This window comes from Xiphias gladius, chromosome 7 (genome assembly GCF_016859285.1).
Source record: "Xiphias gladius isolate SHS-SW01 ecotype Sanya breed wild chromosome 7, ASM1685928v1, whole genome shotgun sequence".
Classification (NCBI taxonomy): Eukaryota; Metazoa; Chordata; class Actinopteri; order Istiophoriformes; family Xiphiidae; genus Xiphias; species Xiphias gladius.
The window spans coordinates 12504149-12524559 of NC_053406.1; the positions used below are offsets into that span (position 1 = coordinate 12504149).

The following is a 20411-nucleotide window of genomic DNA, read 5'->3' on the forward strand; positions in this document are numbered from 1 at the left end:
AGAAAAAAAAAACAGCATAGTAGTTTCAAACAGTGTATGTTGGTATTCGGCCATTATTGAGCTAAATTATCCACTCTTTTAGCAAGATTACTGTCATTGTTTCATTTTGTTTTGCAATGGCAGACTGTATAAACAGTTTAAGTAGGTATTCTCCCAGGCAAACCTCATATAGTTCTTCTTGTAGGGTTAGTGAGGTGACAGTGGAAGAGTGTGCATAATGGACTGTGAGGCAGAGGCACTCAAATGTGGAGGCTGAAAAGCACACAATCAACACTGATATCAAAGCTTCTTTTATTCAAGACTCGACCTTTCATGTAATCACACTGACAAGTCAGAATAAGGGTCATATCTGCATGTGTGTGTGTTGTATGTGCTTTGGCTTGTGTATCTGTACACAGTGAGTTGTTGCCTCAAAAGTAATTGCTTCTCACCCCAGGGGTTTGAAGAACAAGGGTTGCTCATTTTGCCTTTTACACTCCAGTTGAGTCTCTCTCCCTTTTTCATTTTCTCATCCCCTTTTCTTGCCTCACTTTGCCTGAAAGGTCACTGGCACTGGGTTTGAGTTTAGTGTTATGATAAAAGAACATCTAATTAATTTATACGCACATATACTGGAAAGTACAAATACGCACATTCACGTACTACATTTACTTTCCAATTATTCTGTCTCTCTTTTTGCCCTCATAAAATGTCTCACTTTGCCTTTTGGTCTGTTCTGACAAACACTTTTCTTTAGATCCCAAAGCCCCTCTTGTGAAATATATCCCTAGTAAACAATTCTGCTTTTCCGTTATATCTGTGACACCATCCTAAACTTACTTGAAACTGAGCTGTGTAAAACTTGAAGCACTTTTGCATCTAGCTGAAACTTTAGTACACTGTGAGATAATGTCTCTCCACACCTAAAATGATAAGTGAGTGTGTGGTTCTTGACTTGATTTATTGTTTTCTGTCTAGCATGCTCCTGCGGTACGCCTTCTCCCGGCTGCGCTCCACCCAAGTCGCTGCGATTCACTGTAGTGCACAGACCTCATCTCGCCATGTCCTACAGAAGCTCAGTCAGACCTGCCTGTTGCTCAGCTCCAACACTGGTCGAGTGTTCAGACCCAAGGACTGTGAGAACCTGGTCCTTTACCTAAAAGACATCAACCTACCCAAACCGGACAAATGGGGGACCAGCAACCTCACTGCCTTCCTACAACAGGTAGAGTGGATACATTGTCAAAAAGACAGACAGACAAATAAGCAAATAATTAATGAATGGATGGATGTTGTTAATTTAAAAAAGTATAGTTTCAATCCCAATGTCCACCTTTCAGAAGCTCAGACTTTGACACTGGTTCTTATCACATTAGCTGGGGTTCAGGATTGTAAAATTAGAGTACTTTCTCACTGACTTTTTGAACCCTTTAATAAACACACAAATAAACATATAAAGAGCATCTGAAATTCTTTCAGATCATTGAAAACAATTATAATCAGGCACCTGTCTTTTCCACTGTGTCTCTTCTCCAGGTGTTGACATATAAGGGATTCTATGATGAAAATCTGGAGTGGGTAAGTCTCGAAAACATCCAGGTGGTGGCCTCCATGTCAACAGGGGGTGCTGTTGGGAGCCATTCACTCACCTCCCGCCTTTCCTCTATAGTACGCATCTGCACCATAGAGTAAGTAAAGTGCAAGTGCTACAAATAGAATGCAATTTTTCATTAATTTACATAAATCCTTTATTTCTCTTTTTTAACATCATCCTTCATCTCTCTCTGTTTCTTCATTTTGCTGTTGCTCTCCCTCTAACTCTGACCCTGAACCCCTGTCTTTTTTCCCCCTTACATCTACATCTATTTCTCTGCTTCTTTGCCCCTGCCTTCAGCTATCCAGACAGGGAGCAGCTGCAGACTATCTACTCAGCATACCTGCAGCCAGTTCTCCAACATAGCCTGGGCAGCCAGGCAGCCTGGGCCAGCACAGGGAAAACACACCAACTGGCTGGCTCTCTCGTGCAGCTCTATGAACAGGTATTGAATTGGACAAAGTGTTCATTCATGTTCACATGTGTATTTGTAGCAACATATTCTTGCCTGAGAAATTGAAAGCATAAACAAGTCACTGGAGACTTAAAACTTTGAATTTGAGTGATTTCATATGAATTCATGGTTGTTCCCCGACAGAGGGAAAGCACATGATTATAAATGTGATCAGGATGAAATTATTATACAGCAACAGAGCACTGCCAACCCCTTGTATGCTTTAAAGACACCCCTTTCAATACCTGGGTTTGGTTGAGTACTTTTCAGTGTTTTGAAAAACACATCAGCTTTTTAGATAACTAAGTCTACAGTATAATACAGATACAGACAGTATATTACAGTCTCATATGTGTAGCATAACAAAGCAAAGACAAGTGACATTAGATAAATGTTGCTATTTTGCTTATATGGTGAGGTTGTTGCAAAAAAAAAAAAAAACTCTATACATTTACGGTTGAAAGAAATCAATTCCATCAGTATATCTGCCTTTTTTTAACTTCATGGACTTTGGGGCAGCATTTAAGTGTGTTAATTAATGTCGCAAATGTGGCATAATTAATCATGTGGTATTTTCAAGTAATAATTGGATACACTTGTGTCTCATGGGTCTTCAACAAAAGTTGAACTGTACTGTGGGTGACAGACAAAAATTTCTTTGCTGTTGTTAGATTGGAGCTTAACTACAATATATCATGAATTACAAACCTATACCCATGTGATATGTTTTGAAAAACTACATTAGAGTTCTGCAGGAGAGTTGTTTTATTCTATGTAGGACATACAGGCACAGACTATCAGTGAATGCCAGTTCCGAATTGCAACTGTGGAGGACACACAAGATGTGCTTCTAGAGTTTCATTCTTTGTTATGTTTCATGCCTTTAATGCCGATGAGGCAGATATCAGCCAGATTTTGGCCACAGATTCATATTATCATTGATAGCCAATTAATTTAGATCCTATATGTTATAATCTCCATGTGTTTCTCTCCTCTCAGGTTAAAGCCAAGTTTACAGTGGATGACCACAGTCACTACCTGTTTACACCCTGTATTCTCACAGAATGGGTCCTCAGCCTGCTGCGATATGACCTCACTGCAGGTATCCAAACATTCATGCAAGAATACACACATATTAATATCTCTGTGTCTGAGCACTTTTTTGACAGATGTAAGATGGATAATAACTCCAAACCTTCCCCTTAGTTAGGGAATAAGTAAGAACTTTCAGCGTGATCAGGAACCAAATTCATACAAATACCGTTTTTTTTTCCATTTTTGTAATGTGGGAAGCCTTAGGAGTCAGAAGTGATTCCAGCCGAGTTTTTAGAAGTACTGCTGTACAAAAACAGACAGTTGGATTTAATGACCTACTGTTTTTCTACTAATAAGTCCACATGTAAAATAATCTTGCTGCCTCTGAGGAACATGATGCATTAATAACTCTGTCAGTATGATGCCAGAATCAAAAAGACAGCACCAGATGGCTTAGTTTCTTGTCAGTATTCTTTTAGCTCAGAGCTACTGTCTCCAACTCTCACCTTTTCTTCATTCCCACTGTCTCTCTGTCTCTCCTCTCTTTCCTCACTTCCTCTCTGTCACTCGTCTGTCTCCCCCTCTTTTATCATCCTCTCCCTTTGCTGTCCTTTCATCTCCCGCTGTCACTCTTTCTTTCCTTCTGCAATGTGTTCCTGCTGTGATAGTGAGTCCAATCATTATTTTAATTAAACACATCAGCGGACAAACTTCTCTTTTCCTGTGCTCATCATTTTTTATCCTCCTCATACTTCTTCCTCCCTCTATTCCTCCCTTGCTGTTTACCTTCATTTTGCCATGTAAAAGCCTCGTTTCATTTTTATTCTGTCAATGTGTCAATGTATGTTTAAGTGGTGAGTTTGTGTGTGCATGAAATTGCAATGAATATATTTACAACACTTCATAATTTCTAAACTTTAGTGTTTCAAATGTAATATCTGTGGCTGGCCCCGTAAAAGCGGGGCCAGCCCTATAAATGCGAATGTCTGTGACCGACTGACTGACTGAGTGATAAAGTTAGAATATTGGTCAGCCGAATACTGTCTGACTAAGAGCTGAAGATATACCATTGACCATTCCTCTTTCAAAATTGATAGGCGCCAACAATTTCTATTGTATCATCAGGGGGGTATTACCGACCTTTTACATCGTTTAGCGAATTTCCTCACAAAAGCACCCGGCCACAAATCTAGCGACTTTTTGGACGAACCTTAGCTACTTTCCGTAACAGAGAGTCGACAGTATTGCCCCACGAGCACGAGGCTGGGCTTTCCCTCCGCAGGCACGTCACTCTGTATCTCATTTAATTGATCTCGTGACAGCTGAGACAGACGTGAAAAGATTCTAAATTTCTCTCTGAGTGATCATTTTACAAGTAAATGTAGCCGAAATCATAGCACAGCCGTTGTCTTTAACTTATATGTATGGTGATTTTGTCAGACGACATCGCGGTTATAAAATCGGGATTTTAGCAATGCAGAGCAGCAGCTTGGAAATTGTTTGGAAGTGACTGCTGGTTAACATGTAGTCTTAATCTCAAGTACGATTTCATACTTGTTCTGTTGTCTGACAACAGAATCAGAAAAACATGTAAATGAGAACAGCTTTATTGGGAATTCAGCTGTATTAAATTACTATATATGTGAGCACAGAGAGTAGGAGAGAGGCAAACAGATAAAGGGAGATCCAGCCACATACTAAACTTTGACCTAGTCTTGTTTAATTTAATGGAGATGACTAACTTTGAATCTGTGCCCCAGACCAAGTGTGATTGTGTATGTTTCCCCATGTAAATAACAAGGTGGTCATGTATAGTGGACTTTGGCTTGCAGCTTTTGCTTGCAGTACATGTGGAGCATAACACTGAGTTTCACTTGGCGTCTTTTAGAGCTGACTGATACATCTGAATGGCTGACATCATCAGCCAGCTTAAGTTTACCACAGATATGTATGACTGATGTTTTTTGTCAACAGATATGCCGATAAGTAACAAAAACATTTTTTAAATTCCAAAGACTTTTTCTTTGGGGTAATTTAGATCAGTTTTGCCTTTTAATAGATTGTCAACTGAAAAGCATGAACTTGTTTTTTGTCTCTTGGTCACAATTCTTTGATAACCAAATTTATTTCTTATCAAAACTCTCTATCTATGTTATACGTTTTTATTAAAAAAATAAATATTGTTGACAGACTTTTTGAGCTCTCAAATATCAGCATCAATACCTGCCTCAAAAATCCAGAATTGTCAGGCTTTGTTGTCTTTCTATTATTTACTCTTGTCGTAGAATCACCACTAAAGTGGGTTTTGGGCTGGGAAATCATGTTAAAGCCATAGGCACAGAAAATGTTACACATGGCAACTTAGTACTTGTGTTTTCTTTTCCTCAGTGCTTTTTAAAATTTAATATCCCATGAAAACCCCAGAGTCAGCTGTGTCTCTTGATTCTGTTCTTCAGCTCTTTCAATATAATGTGACAGACACTGTTGAAGCCAGCGGCATATGAGATCACAATTCTGGCTTGTCCCTCTAGTGCTCTCTTTTTAGCTACAGACGTGTTACAAAATAAAGGAAAAACCTGAAAAATTAGTGGAGAAACAGGATGACAGTTTCTCATCCATAGGGCAGAGGGGGGTCACTGCATGGTTTGATGAGAATGAAAATGATGTGAATCATATGCTATGGCCTTTGCAGTCACCTGATTTCAACCTAATTGAACACCTATGGGAAATTTTGGACCGATGTGTTAGACAGCAGTCTCCACTACCATCACCATCAACAGAAAACCAAAAAGGGAATATCTTGGAAGAATGGTGATCATCCCTCCAGTAGAGTTCCGGAGACTTGAAAAATCAATGCCAAGGCGCATGAATGCTGTTTGGTGGCACATGTCGGGCCAACATCTTTCTAAGATGCTTTATATAGGTTTTTCCTTTAATTTGTCACCTGTCTATAGCAGCACTTTGTTGATTCTTGGGGGAATTTAGTCTCACCCTGGGAGGTGCTTTTGTCATGTCTGATCCCACCAAAAACAGCCCTTTGACTAATGTTGAGGCCTGAGTCATAATGCAAATACTGTGCTTGTGTCGGTCCTTTTTGAAACCACAAATGCTAATTGTATGTGTTATACCGTAAGTGAGAAACAGAAAATTTCCCTTTGCAAATGAATAATTGAAATTTGGTATATAACCATTTTTAACGTACTTTTTATGCTTAATATTATGTCATGGTTCTGATCGAAAACAAATTTCAAACAAAATCAACAAAACTCATCTTATGTGTAATTGCTAGTATGTGCTTATCTTACAATAACCCAGTGAGTGTTAATCCAAATATGTCTGTTTCTAATTTATTCATTTTTTTAGCTCAATCTAATGTGACAGACAGCGTGTTGGAGGTGGTAGCACACGAGGCCAGGAGGCTGTTCAGAGACCGGCTGGTTTCCTCCAAAGATCTTCACACCTTTGATAACATCCTCTCCTCCATCATACGGGGAGACTGGGGCTCCGATGCGCTAGACAATATGACTGGTATGAGATAGGTCTACTCTCACTGACATACACCTTCAATCAATTCCTTCATACTCAATAAAACAAAACTATTTGCAGGCTCATTTGGATTCAACAGTCCAAACCCTTGACAAGACATGGTAGGATTCCAAGATTACCCTTACAGATTGACTCCATGATATTTTCCCTTCGTGCAGATTGTTTCTATGTGACATGGGGAGCCTCTGAAGGGGCTGTAATGGCTCCAGGCCAGTCTCTACCTCCTCATGGTAAACAACTGGGACGTCTGGATTCTGCTGACCTAAAACAAGTTATACAGAAGGTACACAGTGAGGAACTGTTGTATGATGTTTGTAGTCAGGTTTGTAGTATTAAGTATGCACACATACATATGTAAATGAAGAGTAGTGGAAAGTAACAAAGTATATGAGTAAGTACAAGTACTGTACTTAAGTAAAATTTTGAAGTATTTGTTTTTTTTGAGTTTTTCGATTTTATGCTACTTTATCCCTCTGCTCCATTACATTTTGTACTCTTTCCCGCATCAGTAATATGATTTAAAAAAATCCATACAATAATATGATGATAACACAAAGGTTATTCTGCATAATGAGAACTTTTGCTTTTGATAGGTTGCTGAACTTATATTTTCACTTAAGTAAAATTTTGAATGCAGGACTTATTTGTAATGAAGAATTATTACATTTTGGTATTGCAACCTAGTAAGTTAGGGATCTGAATAGTTCTGCTGCTGAGGAGCTGTTGCTATCTCTTTAACTCATTCATGTGATTGTGTTTCTTTATATTTGTTTTCATTTCGTTGTATTTGTCGGAATGTCTGTGGTGCACCTCCTCACATGTGTGTGTTCCTCCCCATTTCCCTTGTAGGGAGTAGTGCTGTACAGTCGTGAAAACAGGGAACTGGATCTTCTCCTGTTCAGGGAAGTATGCGACTTTGTGTCCAGGTCGGATCGGGTCCTGAGCCGACCCGGTGGCTCTCTGCTACTGGCAGGCCGGAGTGGAGTGGGTCGGCACACAGCCACGTTCCTGGTGTCACACATGCATGGAAACACATTGTTCACGCCCAAGATCTCCCGTGGTTACACTCTTAAGCATTTCAACAATGATCTCAAGACGGTAAAAGTGGATCACCGTTATAAGATTTTATGGGCCCAATTGGTTCACATTGTTCTAAGCTAAACAGTTTTTGCAGAATGCACTTAGAGATAATAGCATTGTACTAGCAAGTTATTCAATTGTCTTCCCATTAACACACTATCAAGTTTTTTGTTTGAGTTTGGAATTGCCAAACTAAGTGTTGAATGACACCTGTACTTAGCACTTAAAGAGTAAATGCACTGATAGTTTCTAAAGGAAGTTTGATGTCAATATACCTGTGGCATATGTATTTATGTGTGATGTACATGTATCAAATAGGTAATGTACTTGTGTGTGTTCTGTATGTGTAGGTGATGCAGCTGGCAGGTCTGGAAGGCCAACAGGTGGTTCTGTTGTTGGAGGACTATCAGTTTGTTCACCCAGCTTTCCTAGAGATGGTCAACAGCCTGCTGTCATCAGGTATGTATTGTGTTATTGTTATTGTTTTCTTGTATTTTTATTTTTATGATAACTGCTTTGAATATTAGTGCCTCTAGGGGTTACAATTTCATTTTAGGGTTAAGATTAGAATTTGGATTAGGTAGCAGCCCCTGTTTTGGAGTTTACATTATCTGTATTTGAATATGTGCACTAGAGTGGCCGTAACTACAATGCTGTACACCAGTCATAGTTCACAGTTTTAATGCTTCCTGGTCCTACTATCTTCAGTACTTAGTTCCTTCCGGGAGATGCTAGCGTGTAAAGAAACACCAATTATTTCTTTGTGTGTGTTATGTCTCAGGTGAAGTTCCAGGTCTGTACTCCCCAGAGGAACTGGAGCCTCTCCTCTCCTCCCTCAAAGATTCTGCCTCCCAGGATGGATTCATCGGACCACTCTACAACTACTTTTCCTATAGTCAGTACTGTATATTTGTCAACAGCACATTCTGTCTGTCTGTTATTCATTATTTTGGTCTGTTCCCACCTGAGTATATGTGGTACTCTGGTCCTCTTCTCACTGTAAAACTCTACAACATATGTCACTCCTATCTAGTGATTGTTCTAAATACAGAATTATCTTGTATGACTGTATCTAACTCCATTCTTCTGGACCACTGCTGTGCAGTGATGTGTGTACTGCATAAATGGTGCAGTGTCACTGAGGTTGAGGTTGATGCTAGAGAATCATATCAACAGCTTTATTGTCAAAGTAAACTCTCTAAAGAGCTCCCTGCTCACCCTCAATATCCAATTCTATCAGGGAGGTACAGGCTAACATTGACAATATCAGTGTCACAACAACTAATAGATGTCTTCACATTGTCCCTCACTGTCTCTGTTTCCCTCTTATTTGCTGTCTCAAACTACATTTTGTGATAAACTTCACCACTGTTTTTGTTTTCAAACCTCTCTTTCACGTACCACGTAGGAATCCAGCAGAACCTTCATATTGTTCTGATCATGGACTGCTCCAACTCTAACTTCACCATCAACTGTGAGAGCAACCCAGCTTTCTACCGCAAGTGTTCTGTCCAGTGGATGGAAGGATGGACCGAAAGCAGCATGAAGAAGGTTAGAGGAGAAGAACAAGTAGAAGGACAAGATAAGACCAAAAATGGAAATTAAATTGTAAATTGCTGATAAAGTTGAAGCCAGTATGTAAGAACAATAAATTCAGCTATAAGTGTTGAGCATGGAGATTCACGTGTCCGGAAACACTGAAAAGATAAACTTGTGAAGCCCAGTCTTTGATAAGATTTCTGGAAAGCTAACAGTTACTCTGCTGTAGTCCCATACATACCTGTATGCTTTAGCAGTTTCCAGTGGTTCCAGATCCAATATTGACCGTATCACCGCAGGGCTCAAAAAGTAAATTTGCTTACCTGTGGTATCTAAAATTTTAAAATTGAAAACCTGACACATTGATTTTAAAAAGCAGATTGGAGAAGAAAGTTTTTTAATACACGCATCAATGCTTTCTATCTAAATTTCACATGTGGTGTGTGGAAACCTTTGTTAGATTCCTGAGCTGCTGCTGGCAAAGACAGAAGGCAGAGGGGAGGAGAATGAAAGAGAAAAGGCAACTGGGAAAAGCTTAGGTAAGAGCACATGCACATGAAGTCTAACTTGATTTTGAGTCATGGAAAGACCCATTTACTTCAAGTTACTCTTTTTAATTGTATGATTGTGTTCATGATGATAATTTTTTATTTTTTAGTTCATCCCTGTCACTTTCCTATTGCTACAGGACTAATTATGCTGCTCTTCAGTGGATGTAGTTGGATTTTAGACATTTCATTTAATGTCATATTGCACTCCAGTTATTACAGAATTTCTCTCTGTAATAAGGAATTATCCAATAATCCTTAAATATCCACTTATTACCGATTTGTGTACCTGAAAAATTATCACCTTCACAGTATGAATGACTTCAAAAAGCTGGACATTTTTTTTGAAACAGTGAATTTGAGTCAGTGTATAAATTTATATTTGTGTATGCAATGGCAAGCATTTCTACCAGTATTTGATAGGTATCTCAACAATTACTTTTGCACCTTTGTAATAGAAAAAATTTTGCTTGACTGAGGTAACCATGATATAATCCAGGATCTTATTAACTATAATCTTAGTTTTATACTTCTACTGCGTCTATGTTTAATGTAATGAGAATGACCACATAACTTTAAACCAGTCTGTGCTCTCAAGCTTCTTCACTTCCCAGCAGGGTCTGGACAGGGAGACCTGTGCCGTTTATTCCTGATGGTCCATGAGTCTAGTAGAGAACATGGTGCAACCCCCAGCCAGTACATGGCCTTTCTGCATGTTTACACTGCATTATACAGCCGGAAGCAAAGCCAGCTCACAACGAGACAACAGCATCTACAGGTAAAACATCAGCTGTACTACATGGTACATATTCACAAAGAAGTACTTCTACTACTACTGGATAAATACTCATATTTTGTTTGATGGTTTTCCACAAATACATGTAGTTGGTAGCCAAATATAAAAAGTAAGAAGGTTTTCTTAAATAAAGTTTTTCTGTGCATCTCAAAATATAAAGTAAAAGAATGGTGTAACTTATGGTGTTACACACTGATATGAATGAGGTGAGTATAAACGAATGTTGTTCGTACTCTGTGGCAGGAAGACAAAACTCCATATATTAGCAGATAAAAACAGGAGTATACTACTGTACATACAGAATTCTACAAATATGTTACTAGAATGTTAAGCAGTGATAAACTGCTTAACATTCCCAACTCCCATACTAAATTTCTATACACTTGAGTCTGCCTTACTTTATCAATTAATAAACAATGCCAGTTTCAAGTGCAGTGTGTCTGTAAGTGGGCACTTGCCGTCAGAAGTGACAACACTATTGAACTTGGTGTAGAATTTTGGGTTTGTTATTTTTGCTCATATATTAGAGTCTTATTTTATATCTCTCACGTTATGAACGACTTGTGTCTGCAGGCAGGTGTGTCTAAGCTGAACGAGGCTAAGGAACTGGTCGATGAGTTGAAGAGGCGTGCTGCAGAGCAGAGTGCACTGCTGAAGACTAAACAACAGGAGGCAGATTCTGCCCTGCAGGAAATTACCGCCTCCATGCAGGTGTGTGTGTGTGTATATATGTTTGTCACTGTGTGTGTCACTGTGTGTAACTTTGACACTCAGTGGCCGGCAGGACATTAGTAGACAGTAGTCCTGTAGGTTTTCATGTCTCCTCCAAGTTACATCTATCCTCCTCTCAACTCTCACCATGCCTCTCCTCCCTGCTTGCCTCTTCTCTTCTCTTCTCTTAGCTTATCTTTGCCTCTCAGCCCATCTCTCCTCTAGTTATCTGCATTGTATTATACAAACAACTTTTTTTGGATTTCCCACGGCTGTGCTGCCCCTGCTGTGAACATACTATTTATTTAGTTTGTGTGTATATGTGCATTTGTTTGTTCTTTGTCTTCTCGTTCAGTATTTTCTATCTCCTGGTAGCCAGGTTTTCATTTCCTTCTGCTGGCTCTGTCTGGAGAAGGGATATATGGATAGATGTACTGTATGGAGGGGGAAAGAGGAAGCTGAACTCTGTTTGTTAGTTATGACATCCTTCTGTCCTTCTCTCTGTGGGGAATCTGCTTTTTGAGTGAGATGGAGGAAAGGACAGAGAGAGAAGAAACAAGAAATACAAGAAACAACAGAAGAAAAAACTGTCGGCGGAGTCAGTTTGCAGAGTTATAATTACAACTGGTCTCATCCCTTTGGGCTTTAGGAGCTAAGGCTCCTGTAGAGATGGAGACAGCAGGGAGGGAAAAAGAAAGAAGACTGGGACAAAGAGATGGAAGGTGGAAACAAACTAGGTGGAAGCGTGATAGAGGCTTGGGGAAGATGGAAACATTAGGATAGGGAGAAGTAGATAGGTCAGGGAAAATTAGATTTAGAGAGGAAATAAGGAAAGTGTGAAGTATATAGGAAGGGGTCAAGGCATGACTGTGAGAGAATCGGAGGTATGGGGAGATAGTCAATGAAAAGATTAGCTTTGGATAAGGACGTGATGTGATAAGGTGGATATATTCTAGGGATAAATAGGTGAGAGAGAGGACGTGTGGGAAAATGATGCTGTAAAACATTCATCCTCTCTGTGTTTTCATCATGAATGATTATGTCTTACTCTGACAATACCTAAACCAAATCTTTCATCTTTACACCAAGGAGGACCAGAGATGTATGCCTTGTGAAGTACTGACAAAGAAGCTTATTTGCATTTTAACAGGTCATTTGGATAGGTTTAAGTTGTAATATTTCTAGGTGAGGGATCAGGTTTTCTTGGTGAATAGCAAGTTAAAGAGAATATGCAGTATATAATGTTCTTCTTTTTCAGAATTTGAAACATTTGAAGGCTATATTTTTAATCCAACACAGTCAATCAAACATTGCATGATCTTTTTGGTTATACAGAATGCCAGTGACCAGAAGACAGAGATGGAAAAGATAAAAGGGAAGATGGCCCAAGAAGTGTCCAAGATTGAAGAGAGAAAAGCCAAAATTGATGATGAGCTGAAGGAAGTACATGTAAGTTAACTACTGATGTTATCTGCAAATACATACACCTGCCCTCTACCTTTTTTGTACTTGCAATTCCAGCTGTACTTATCTCTGTCTTACCTTTGTATCTCTCCCTTTGCTTACCATTGCTACCCTCTAGCCTTTGGTTGATGAAGCGAAGCGTGCAGTGGGAAACATCAAGCCTGAAGCGCTGTCTGAAATCCGTTCCCTCCGCATGCCCCCTGATGTCATCAGAGATATCCTGGAGGGAGTGCTGAGACTGATGGGCATCTTCGACACCTCTTGGGTCAGCATGAAGAGGTGAGAGGTGAAAGAGATGGGAAGAATGTATAAAAGCATAGACAGAAGAAGGGCAAAAAAGAAGTCTGGATCAAAAGTTGGAAGAGAACGTACGCCGTTGGGAGTAATTAAACTGACGAGCATCTTCAACACCTCTTGGGTTACCAAAAAGACGTATAAGGAGGTGTTGGGGTGTTAAGGGAGAAGGAAGAGGAAAGGATTGACATATCTAGGAAAGGATGGGGATAAGGAAAAATCTTAATACCTGGGTTAACATGAAGAAAGTGTTATAACTTAAGCACCATCTGTAAAAGATTTTTTAATTGGAAAAAGACCCAAACCATCCATTTCTGCTCAAGCTTGAGCTGTATTGAAGACAGAATATTTTAATTTGTCATCTCATTTCAACACTGAAGTTTTTCTACTACATATTCACATGGCCCAAAAGAAAGTTGCATTTTTTTATTCTTTACCCCTCTTTTTCATAGCTTTCTGGCTAAGCGAGGTGTGAGGGAGGACATAGCTACATTTGAAGCCAGGAGCATCACCTCTGAGATTCGTCAGAGTGTGGAAGAGCTGCTCAACAGGAACAGGGCGTCCTTCGACCCCAAGGTGAGCTTGCCGTGGTAGCAGAATGAGAATTAGATGTATGGTTTATGGATGTTATTAACCTCTTGTTGATGTTTTTTTTTGTCTGACGATGGTATTGGAGCTGTTTAATTGAGTTGTTTCTGACTTGCGATGCTGTTGTTGCTGTGGTCAGAATGCTAAGCGTGCAAGTGCAGCAGCTGCTCCTCTGGCTGCCTGGGTCAAAGCCAATGTCCAGTATTCCCACGTCCTAGAGAGGATAGAGCCACTGGAGAGAGAGCAGGCTGGACTACTGGAGTACGAACCTACACCAACTCAAACACCACACTAGAAAACACTGAAAAATTGTGATTGATTTCTTCAGAACAACCACACACCTGATCATAAGCAATATGAATAATCAAGTTACTGCATTGATGCAAGAACATCATATTTCCAGCTTTCCTAATTTTCATTGAGTGATTTTTGTAAAGACTCAATAATTCATTCTTTGTGATACATAGACACACGAGATACCTTTCTGTGTTTTTTTTTTTTGTGTGTGTCCAGTAACCTGAGGAAAACGGAGAGTAGGAAGAATAAGCTGGAAGACCAGCTCAACTCTGTTGGAGCCAAAGTCAGCGAGTTGAAAGAGAAGTATGCCTCCCTCCAACTTTCCATCTATTCTTCCAGCCTTTGATTGTTCCATTTCTCATGTATGTCACCTTTGAAAAAAATCTTATTGTTGTTACATTGTCATAAAATCCCCCTCTAATGTGTTTGTTATAGAACACAATTCTAATTCTTCAGCTTTACAATGATCATTAGTCCCTCATAACTAGCTCTCACATTAAACTACTAAAATAGAAAAAAACAAACAAACAAAAAAAACAAACAGATTTAATCAGGGAAATGATGCAGGTTAGGTTACATGGCTAAGCTGTCGGAGATAACTTGGCTAGCAGGCTAGCAATAGCCTCACACTAGAAGGAAATTATAATCTTTTTTATGCAACACTCTCACTGCCAGCCATGCAGCATCCCTCCTTTGCTGCTCGTACTCTTTCACCATACGGTTATATGAAAAAGGTTATAAATAATCAATACAGCCTGAAGGGCACGGCTCTTCCACTCTTTTTAAATTGGCTGGACATTGGCCTGTCTCATTGTTTATCAGGTCAAAGTTCAGTAAAGATGAACTTCAAACTGTAAGTGTGGCTGAGGCTTTATACTCTCCGTGTTGCTCTTTCTTCCAATATCCTCAACCCTTGCACTATACCATCTGTTCTGTCATTTATCTTCCTATCCATCCCTGTTTGTACAATAATTTCATTCTGTGTGAGCTGAACTGAAAGATATCTTACTTGCACCAGCCTCTTCTTGTATTCTCCTCTGCTTGTATTGTACTTTTACTTTGTCACAATCTCTGCCATATGTACAGATTTTACTTTCAGCAACATGGAGGGAGCAGCACGTGGATCATTCTTCATAGAGTTTATGCCATATTTACTACCAATTTAATCTTTTGTAAATTAAGCAAATATCAGAATATCACTCAAATCTCCACTGACCCAACATAAAACATGTTTATCTTCTTACTGATCTCTTTTCCACCTTATCACTCTTTCCTCAGGTTTCAGTGTCATACTGCAGAGGCCGCTAAGTTGGAGGTTGAAGTTACAAAAGCACAGGACACGATCAATGCTGCCCAGCAGCTCATATCACAACTGGACGGAGAACACACACGGTGGAACACACAGGTAGTTTGATGTATGGGAATGTTGATGTGTGTATTCGTATGGGAGGTTATACACATTTACTCAGAAAGGGGCTCGTTTACCATGTAAGGGCAACAGGTGTGTGAGTGTGTGAGAGAGTGTGACAGGGGGATGAATCCTGCTGTCTTGGGTCCCTTCTGGCTGTTTTTACTCCTCTCAACAGCATCTGTCTGCACCTTAATTAAAGCACTCAATCTCTTCCTGACATACACACTCGCGCACACACACCCTCACACTCACTGCCTCCCTCAAGGCTAGCACCAAAGATCCAGTTGACTCTCTACTCACGTATCTCCATATATTCACACATACACACATGTGCTGACACGTACACACTTCATTGCTAATTCCTCTGGGTAATATGCAGTAGCTGAAGATCACTATATGTTAATGCTTCTAAGCTGTTTAAGCGTTTCAGAGGAAGGGAGAACTACATAGAGTAAGGTGTACACAATGACAGTGTAAGTGGTGCAGAAATAGAGAACCTTTGAGTTTTAAAGTTTTAAGTTTAGAAGGTGGCAGGATGTTTGACAGTATTTATACAGTAGACCAGAGATTACATGGTCCTTAAAAACCTGCAACTTGAAAGGTGAGGGCATTGAGTCATGAAGCTTGACAAAGAAGCCTGATGTATAGTTATTTACAAAAAACGGACGTCCATTTGTGATCCCCTGGTATGGAACTACACTACCTCAAAAGAACCCTGATCAACCTAGAAATCACTGCAGTAATGTAGCATCATCTCATGATGTGCAAATGTGTCAGCATGCTGTTGTATTTGTTGCGCACTTTAACCTTGCATTCTTTTCAGAATCAGTGTCGACATTTTTGTATTATTCACCTGCTGTGCCCACATGGTTCAAGTTTCTCACCTCTTTTTTTTTCCATCTTTCCCTTCTCTCATCCCTGCCTCTTTTTATATTCTTCTGACTCCTCACAATCCTCATGGTTCCCTTACCTCTTATTTCTCTTTTCATACTTTTCTCACCCTAACCACCTACCTGTCTATATGCCCCTCCCCTTCCTGTCTCGCTTTTTTCTTTTCTATCCGTGTCACTCTTTCAATCAGATGTCTGAGATAAAGAATGAGTTGGATACGCTCCCTATGAGGGCCATGCTTGCTGCAGCCTTCATCACATATTTGTCTGCAGCTCCTGAAGACCGTAGAAGACACCTTCTGGAGACTTGGATGGCTCAATCTGGACTTGAGAGTAAATATACTATTCAGGCGAACATGCCAGTACCAGCATATGCCAACTCCCATACTAAAAAAAGCCTACACAAACACACTGCTACGCACACACATTGCATGATGCACTTTGTTGATACATAAGGTAAATACACAAGTATGTCCCTGGGTCTTCGAAATATGAGTGCTGATTAAATAATTATGAAAGCCATTCAATTTATAACCACTCTCAGTCTATAGATGACACCAAAGTAATTACCTAACTTCCCAATCATGTTGATGTTTTATCTTTTATACCTCAGTCAAAAAAACGTATTTACTTCCTATCATGTGAGTACCTAGCACTTTCTGGATTTACTTTATTTATCAGCTCTTCTATTCAGATATTAATATTTCATCCACACAAATTCACCTGTAAAATGGCTTCAAAGTCTCTTTCAGCACTAATTGCTGTCTCATAAATAGCTCTGACCATATAATTCTGCTCAGCAACCCAGAGGGCTTTACATGCGCACATAAATCCCAAACAGCTGTGCTGTCCACTAACGTTTCTAAATCCCTCTGTCCATTGAATGCCGTCTTTGCAAGTTGGTTGTCAAAGACTGTTGAATTGAGACCTGTTGTCAAATGACTGCTACGGTGTCCAGTAGCTGCGACATCTAGGGTTTGATTAAATTTACAACACTCTTTTCAGTGAGCATATATAACAGCAACAAATAAGCATTTGCATTTGTGTCGTGTCTGTTTGTATCAGAGTTTGACTTGCGGTCATTCCTGTGCTCTGAGAGTGAGCAGTTGATCTGGAAGAGTCAAGGGCTGCCATCCGATGACCTCTCCATGGAGAATGCACTTGTCATACTACAGGTTAGAAATCCATTTTTAGTCAATTCATGTTAATCTCTTTACTTGTGTTTTAATTCCCTTTATTACAGATTGGTTACATGACATAGAATGATCTATGTTATTAAAGCAATTTAATCCCTAATCACAAATTTCTTTTACTTTTTGTGAATAAAACGTTTTTAGCTTACAATATGTCTGTTTTATGCATTGTATGCACTTTTCTAAAAGAAATCAAAGTGCAATATAACTCCAGCATTCACTTGTAAGGACAAGTATCTATATTAATAGTTGAAGCAAGAATTATGCTCTTGTTGCCATTCATCTGTCCTCCATTTTCTGTTTTGTCATTGTGTTTTACCATTGCTGCCTTCAGATTAATGCTCTCAAGTTACGGGTAAGAAGTTATCGATCATTCATCCTTATAGCCCACACCTAGTTTACTTTAGCCTCTCTGTTTCTTTTACTGTCTCTCTGTGTGTCTCCCTTACAAGTTGTGTTTTTGTTGTCATATACACTCAAACTACCATGTATACTAAAATGCAATGAAAATTGGAGCGAGGATATTACTGTATACATTTGAATTCACATAAACACACACACACACACACACACACACACACACACACACACACACACACACACACTTACCCCACAGTTGTTTTGACTAAAGTTACTTTGGTTGCTTTTTAGTTTCTTTAACTGATTTTTTCAAACACTTCAAACCACAACTAAGTTATATCAGTCAATCAACATTTTTGGTACAGATCTACAAAGATAATTAAGGAAAGTGGAACATATTGAAAAATCACTTCAGTAATAGTAGTAACTGAATATAAAAGAACTAGGTGAGATACAGGTGTAGATATCCATGACACATACACACAAAAGAAACAAAAAAGACACCAGTGTTTGCAGAGAAAGAAAAGGCTGTGGGGGAACAGACAAATAAACAGGTCTGAGATAGTTTGAAAAAGAGAGTCCTTGAGCAAGAGGCGGGATTTTTCCCGGTGGCTATTCCAACTATGACACAGAGTCCATTGTCAATGTGTTTGTATATGATAGAGAAACAGTAGAGAGCGACGCAAGCAGGGGCTGGGTGAATCAGCTCGACAATGAAGCTACGGCGCAAAACAATCACATCAGAGATCTTTTATGTTATTATGAGAAGTGTGAAAATATTTTTGGTTCATTCTGAAACTGTGATGGGACAAATTAGGCTGGAAGGCATCTACTGTCCGTTTAATTAATAGGATACACGGCATGTCATATTGGTTTGCATAGTGTGGCTAACGTTAGCAGTGCTAGCACCAGCTGTCCTTGCAGGTTAAGTCTACGTGCCTGTGCTGAATGTGGTTATGCATCCGGGCAATTGGTTATATGCCGGTTTATACTGACACAACCTAAATACAACCTTATTTTCATCATCTAAATCAAAAAACTGCCGAACCGCGCTGGTTTTACGAGATGTCTTCTGTCCTACTTTCAAACTTTCTCGTACACCACATCCGGACATTAGCGTTGGGAGAGGGGGTTACCGTCTGCGGGGGCTGCAGCCCCAGCTAGTGGCGGGCGGCTGCGTAAACTTCTTAGATGCGACAGTTAACTGGCGTTGTACATTAATAAAGTATTAATAATTAGTTTAACCAACCAGTATTTATAGTGCCTATTTGCTAGGGCAACAATGTTTAATCGTTTAGCTGACTAATCATGCACGTCACTAGTATACAGAAACACACACACACACAAACGCACACACACACAACTCCTTTTCCTCAGTAGCTGAGCCTCTTTCTACGTAAAACTTTATCCCAAATCTAATTAACCTGAAACACAGTTCTTTGTCATTGTTCTGTACTCAGAGTGTTGCCTGTCCATTCTTGATCGACCCGTCATCTCGAGCTACAGAGTGGTTACGAACTCATCTCAAACAGCACAGACTAGAGGTTATCAACCAGCAGGTAAACACACACACGCGCACACATATATCCACACACGTCTGTACCTTTTGTGAGGACACTCATTGACATAATTCATTCCCTAAACCTAATCCTAACCTGAAACCTAAAACCAAGTTTTAACCCTCGAGCAGTCCTTTACTCAGGACTCAAACTGGTCCTCACAATGTATGGCCATACAAGTACACACACACACACACACACACACACACACACACACACACACACACACACACACACACACACACACACACACACACACACACACATTACAAAATTACAAAATTTGTGTCATTATTTATCATACCCTTAAGCAGTAATTTAGTTGGTGCTCCTAAAAAGATTGAATCTCTCCTGTCCTGTATTAAACAACTGTCATCACTGCTCTGTCCAGGCGCAGGTGGGTGTTGGAGCTGGACAGGAGCAGTGCACCATTTTCATATAGTTTGTTTTGATACCATGATTTAAATATGGATGTATATGAATCAATTCACATTAAATCAAAAAGAACCAAAACAAAACACAAAATAAAATAAATAACGTATACATTACAATCGGTAATTGAAAAATTATATGCTAATTGTTACTGGTGATAGTAAAAATATTAATATGACATATAACAAAATATTGTGTCGCCAACCAGTACTAGAATTCAAGGTATTATTACATTTGTTTCCTTGTGCTTGCTTTCGATAGGATAGTAACTTCATGACATCCCTGGAGCTGGCAGTCAGATTTGGAAAAACCCTCATTATCCAAGAGATGGATGGAGTTGAACCTGTTCTCTACCCACTGCTGAGGAGGGACCTCATAGCCCAGGGTGTGCACACACACTCACAAGCACAAGCATCCCTTTCATACAGAATGGGATGGAAAAAATAGTTTATTCTTCAGTGAATCACAACTCTTTTGAGCATAATTTAGAGGTTTCATAACCTGCCTTTTGCTGACTAAAAAGCTGACTACTCGCCTCTGTCCAGCAGCTACTTTTCCAAACTGTAGTGAAATCCCATTTTGAGGGATATTGCCCAAGTAGGATAATTATCATGTTAACCAACATGAGCCATTCTGCTCCT

General features: G+C 39.6%; 1 protein-coding gene across 1 annotated transcript in view; it reads left to right on the forward strand.

Annotated features, from left to right (window-relative positions):
- LOC120792359 (cytoplasmic dynein 2 heavy chain 1) overlaps positions 1 to 20411 on the forward strand; it is a 119090-nt gene that overhangs the window by 31075 nt on the left and 67604 nt on the right. Inside the window, exons 48-70 of the mRNA XM_040131496.1 lie at positions 958 to 1204; positions 1516 to 1667; positions 1874 to 2018; positions 3027 to 3129; positions 6426 to 6590; positions 6767 to 6891; positions 7458 to 7706; positions 8039 to 8147; positions 8470 to 8583; positions 9097 to 9239; positions 9688 to 9766; positions 10393 to 10553; positions 11145 to 11282; positions 12618 to 12731; positions 12865 to 13025; positions 13493 to 13616; positions 13768 to 13889; positions 14142 to 14228; positions 15204 to 15330; positions 16418 to 16559; positions 17292 to 17401; positions 19240 to 19338; positions 20032 to 20155. Of these exons, the coding sequence (XP_039987430.1) occupies positions 958 to 1204; positions 1516 to 1667; positions 1874 to 2018; positions 3027 to 3129; positions 6426 to 6590; positions 6767 to 6891; positions 7458 to 7706; positions 8039 to 8147; positions 8470 to 8583; positions 9097 to 9239; positions 9688 to 9766; positions 10393 to 10553; positions 11145 to 11282; positions 12618 to 12731; positions 12865 to 13025; positions 13493 to 13616; positions 13768 to 13889; positions 14142 to 14228; positions 15204 to 15330; positions 16418 to 16559; positions 17292 to 17401; positions 19240 to 19338; positions 20032 to 20155 (3140 nt within the window). The remainder of the gene's footprint in view (positions 1 to 957; positions 1205 to 1515; positions 1668 to 1873; positions 2019 to 3026; positions 3130 to 6425; positions 6591 to 6766; positions 6892 to 7457; positions 7707 to 8038; positions 8148 to 8469; positions 8584 to 9096; positions 9240 to 9687; positions 9767 to 10392; positions 10554 to 11144; positions 11283 to 12617; positions 12732 to 12864; positions 13026 to 13492; positions 13617 to 13767; positions 13890 to 14141; positions 14229 to 15203; positions 15331 to 16417; positions 16560 to 17291; positions 17402 to 19239; positions 19339 to 20031; positions 20156 to 20411) is intronic.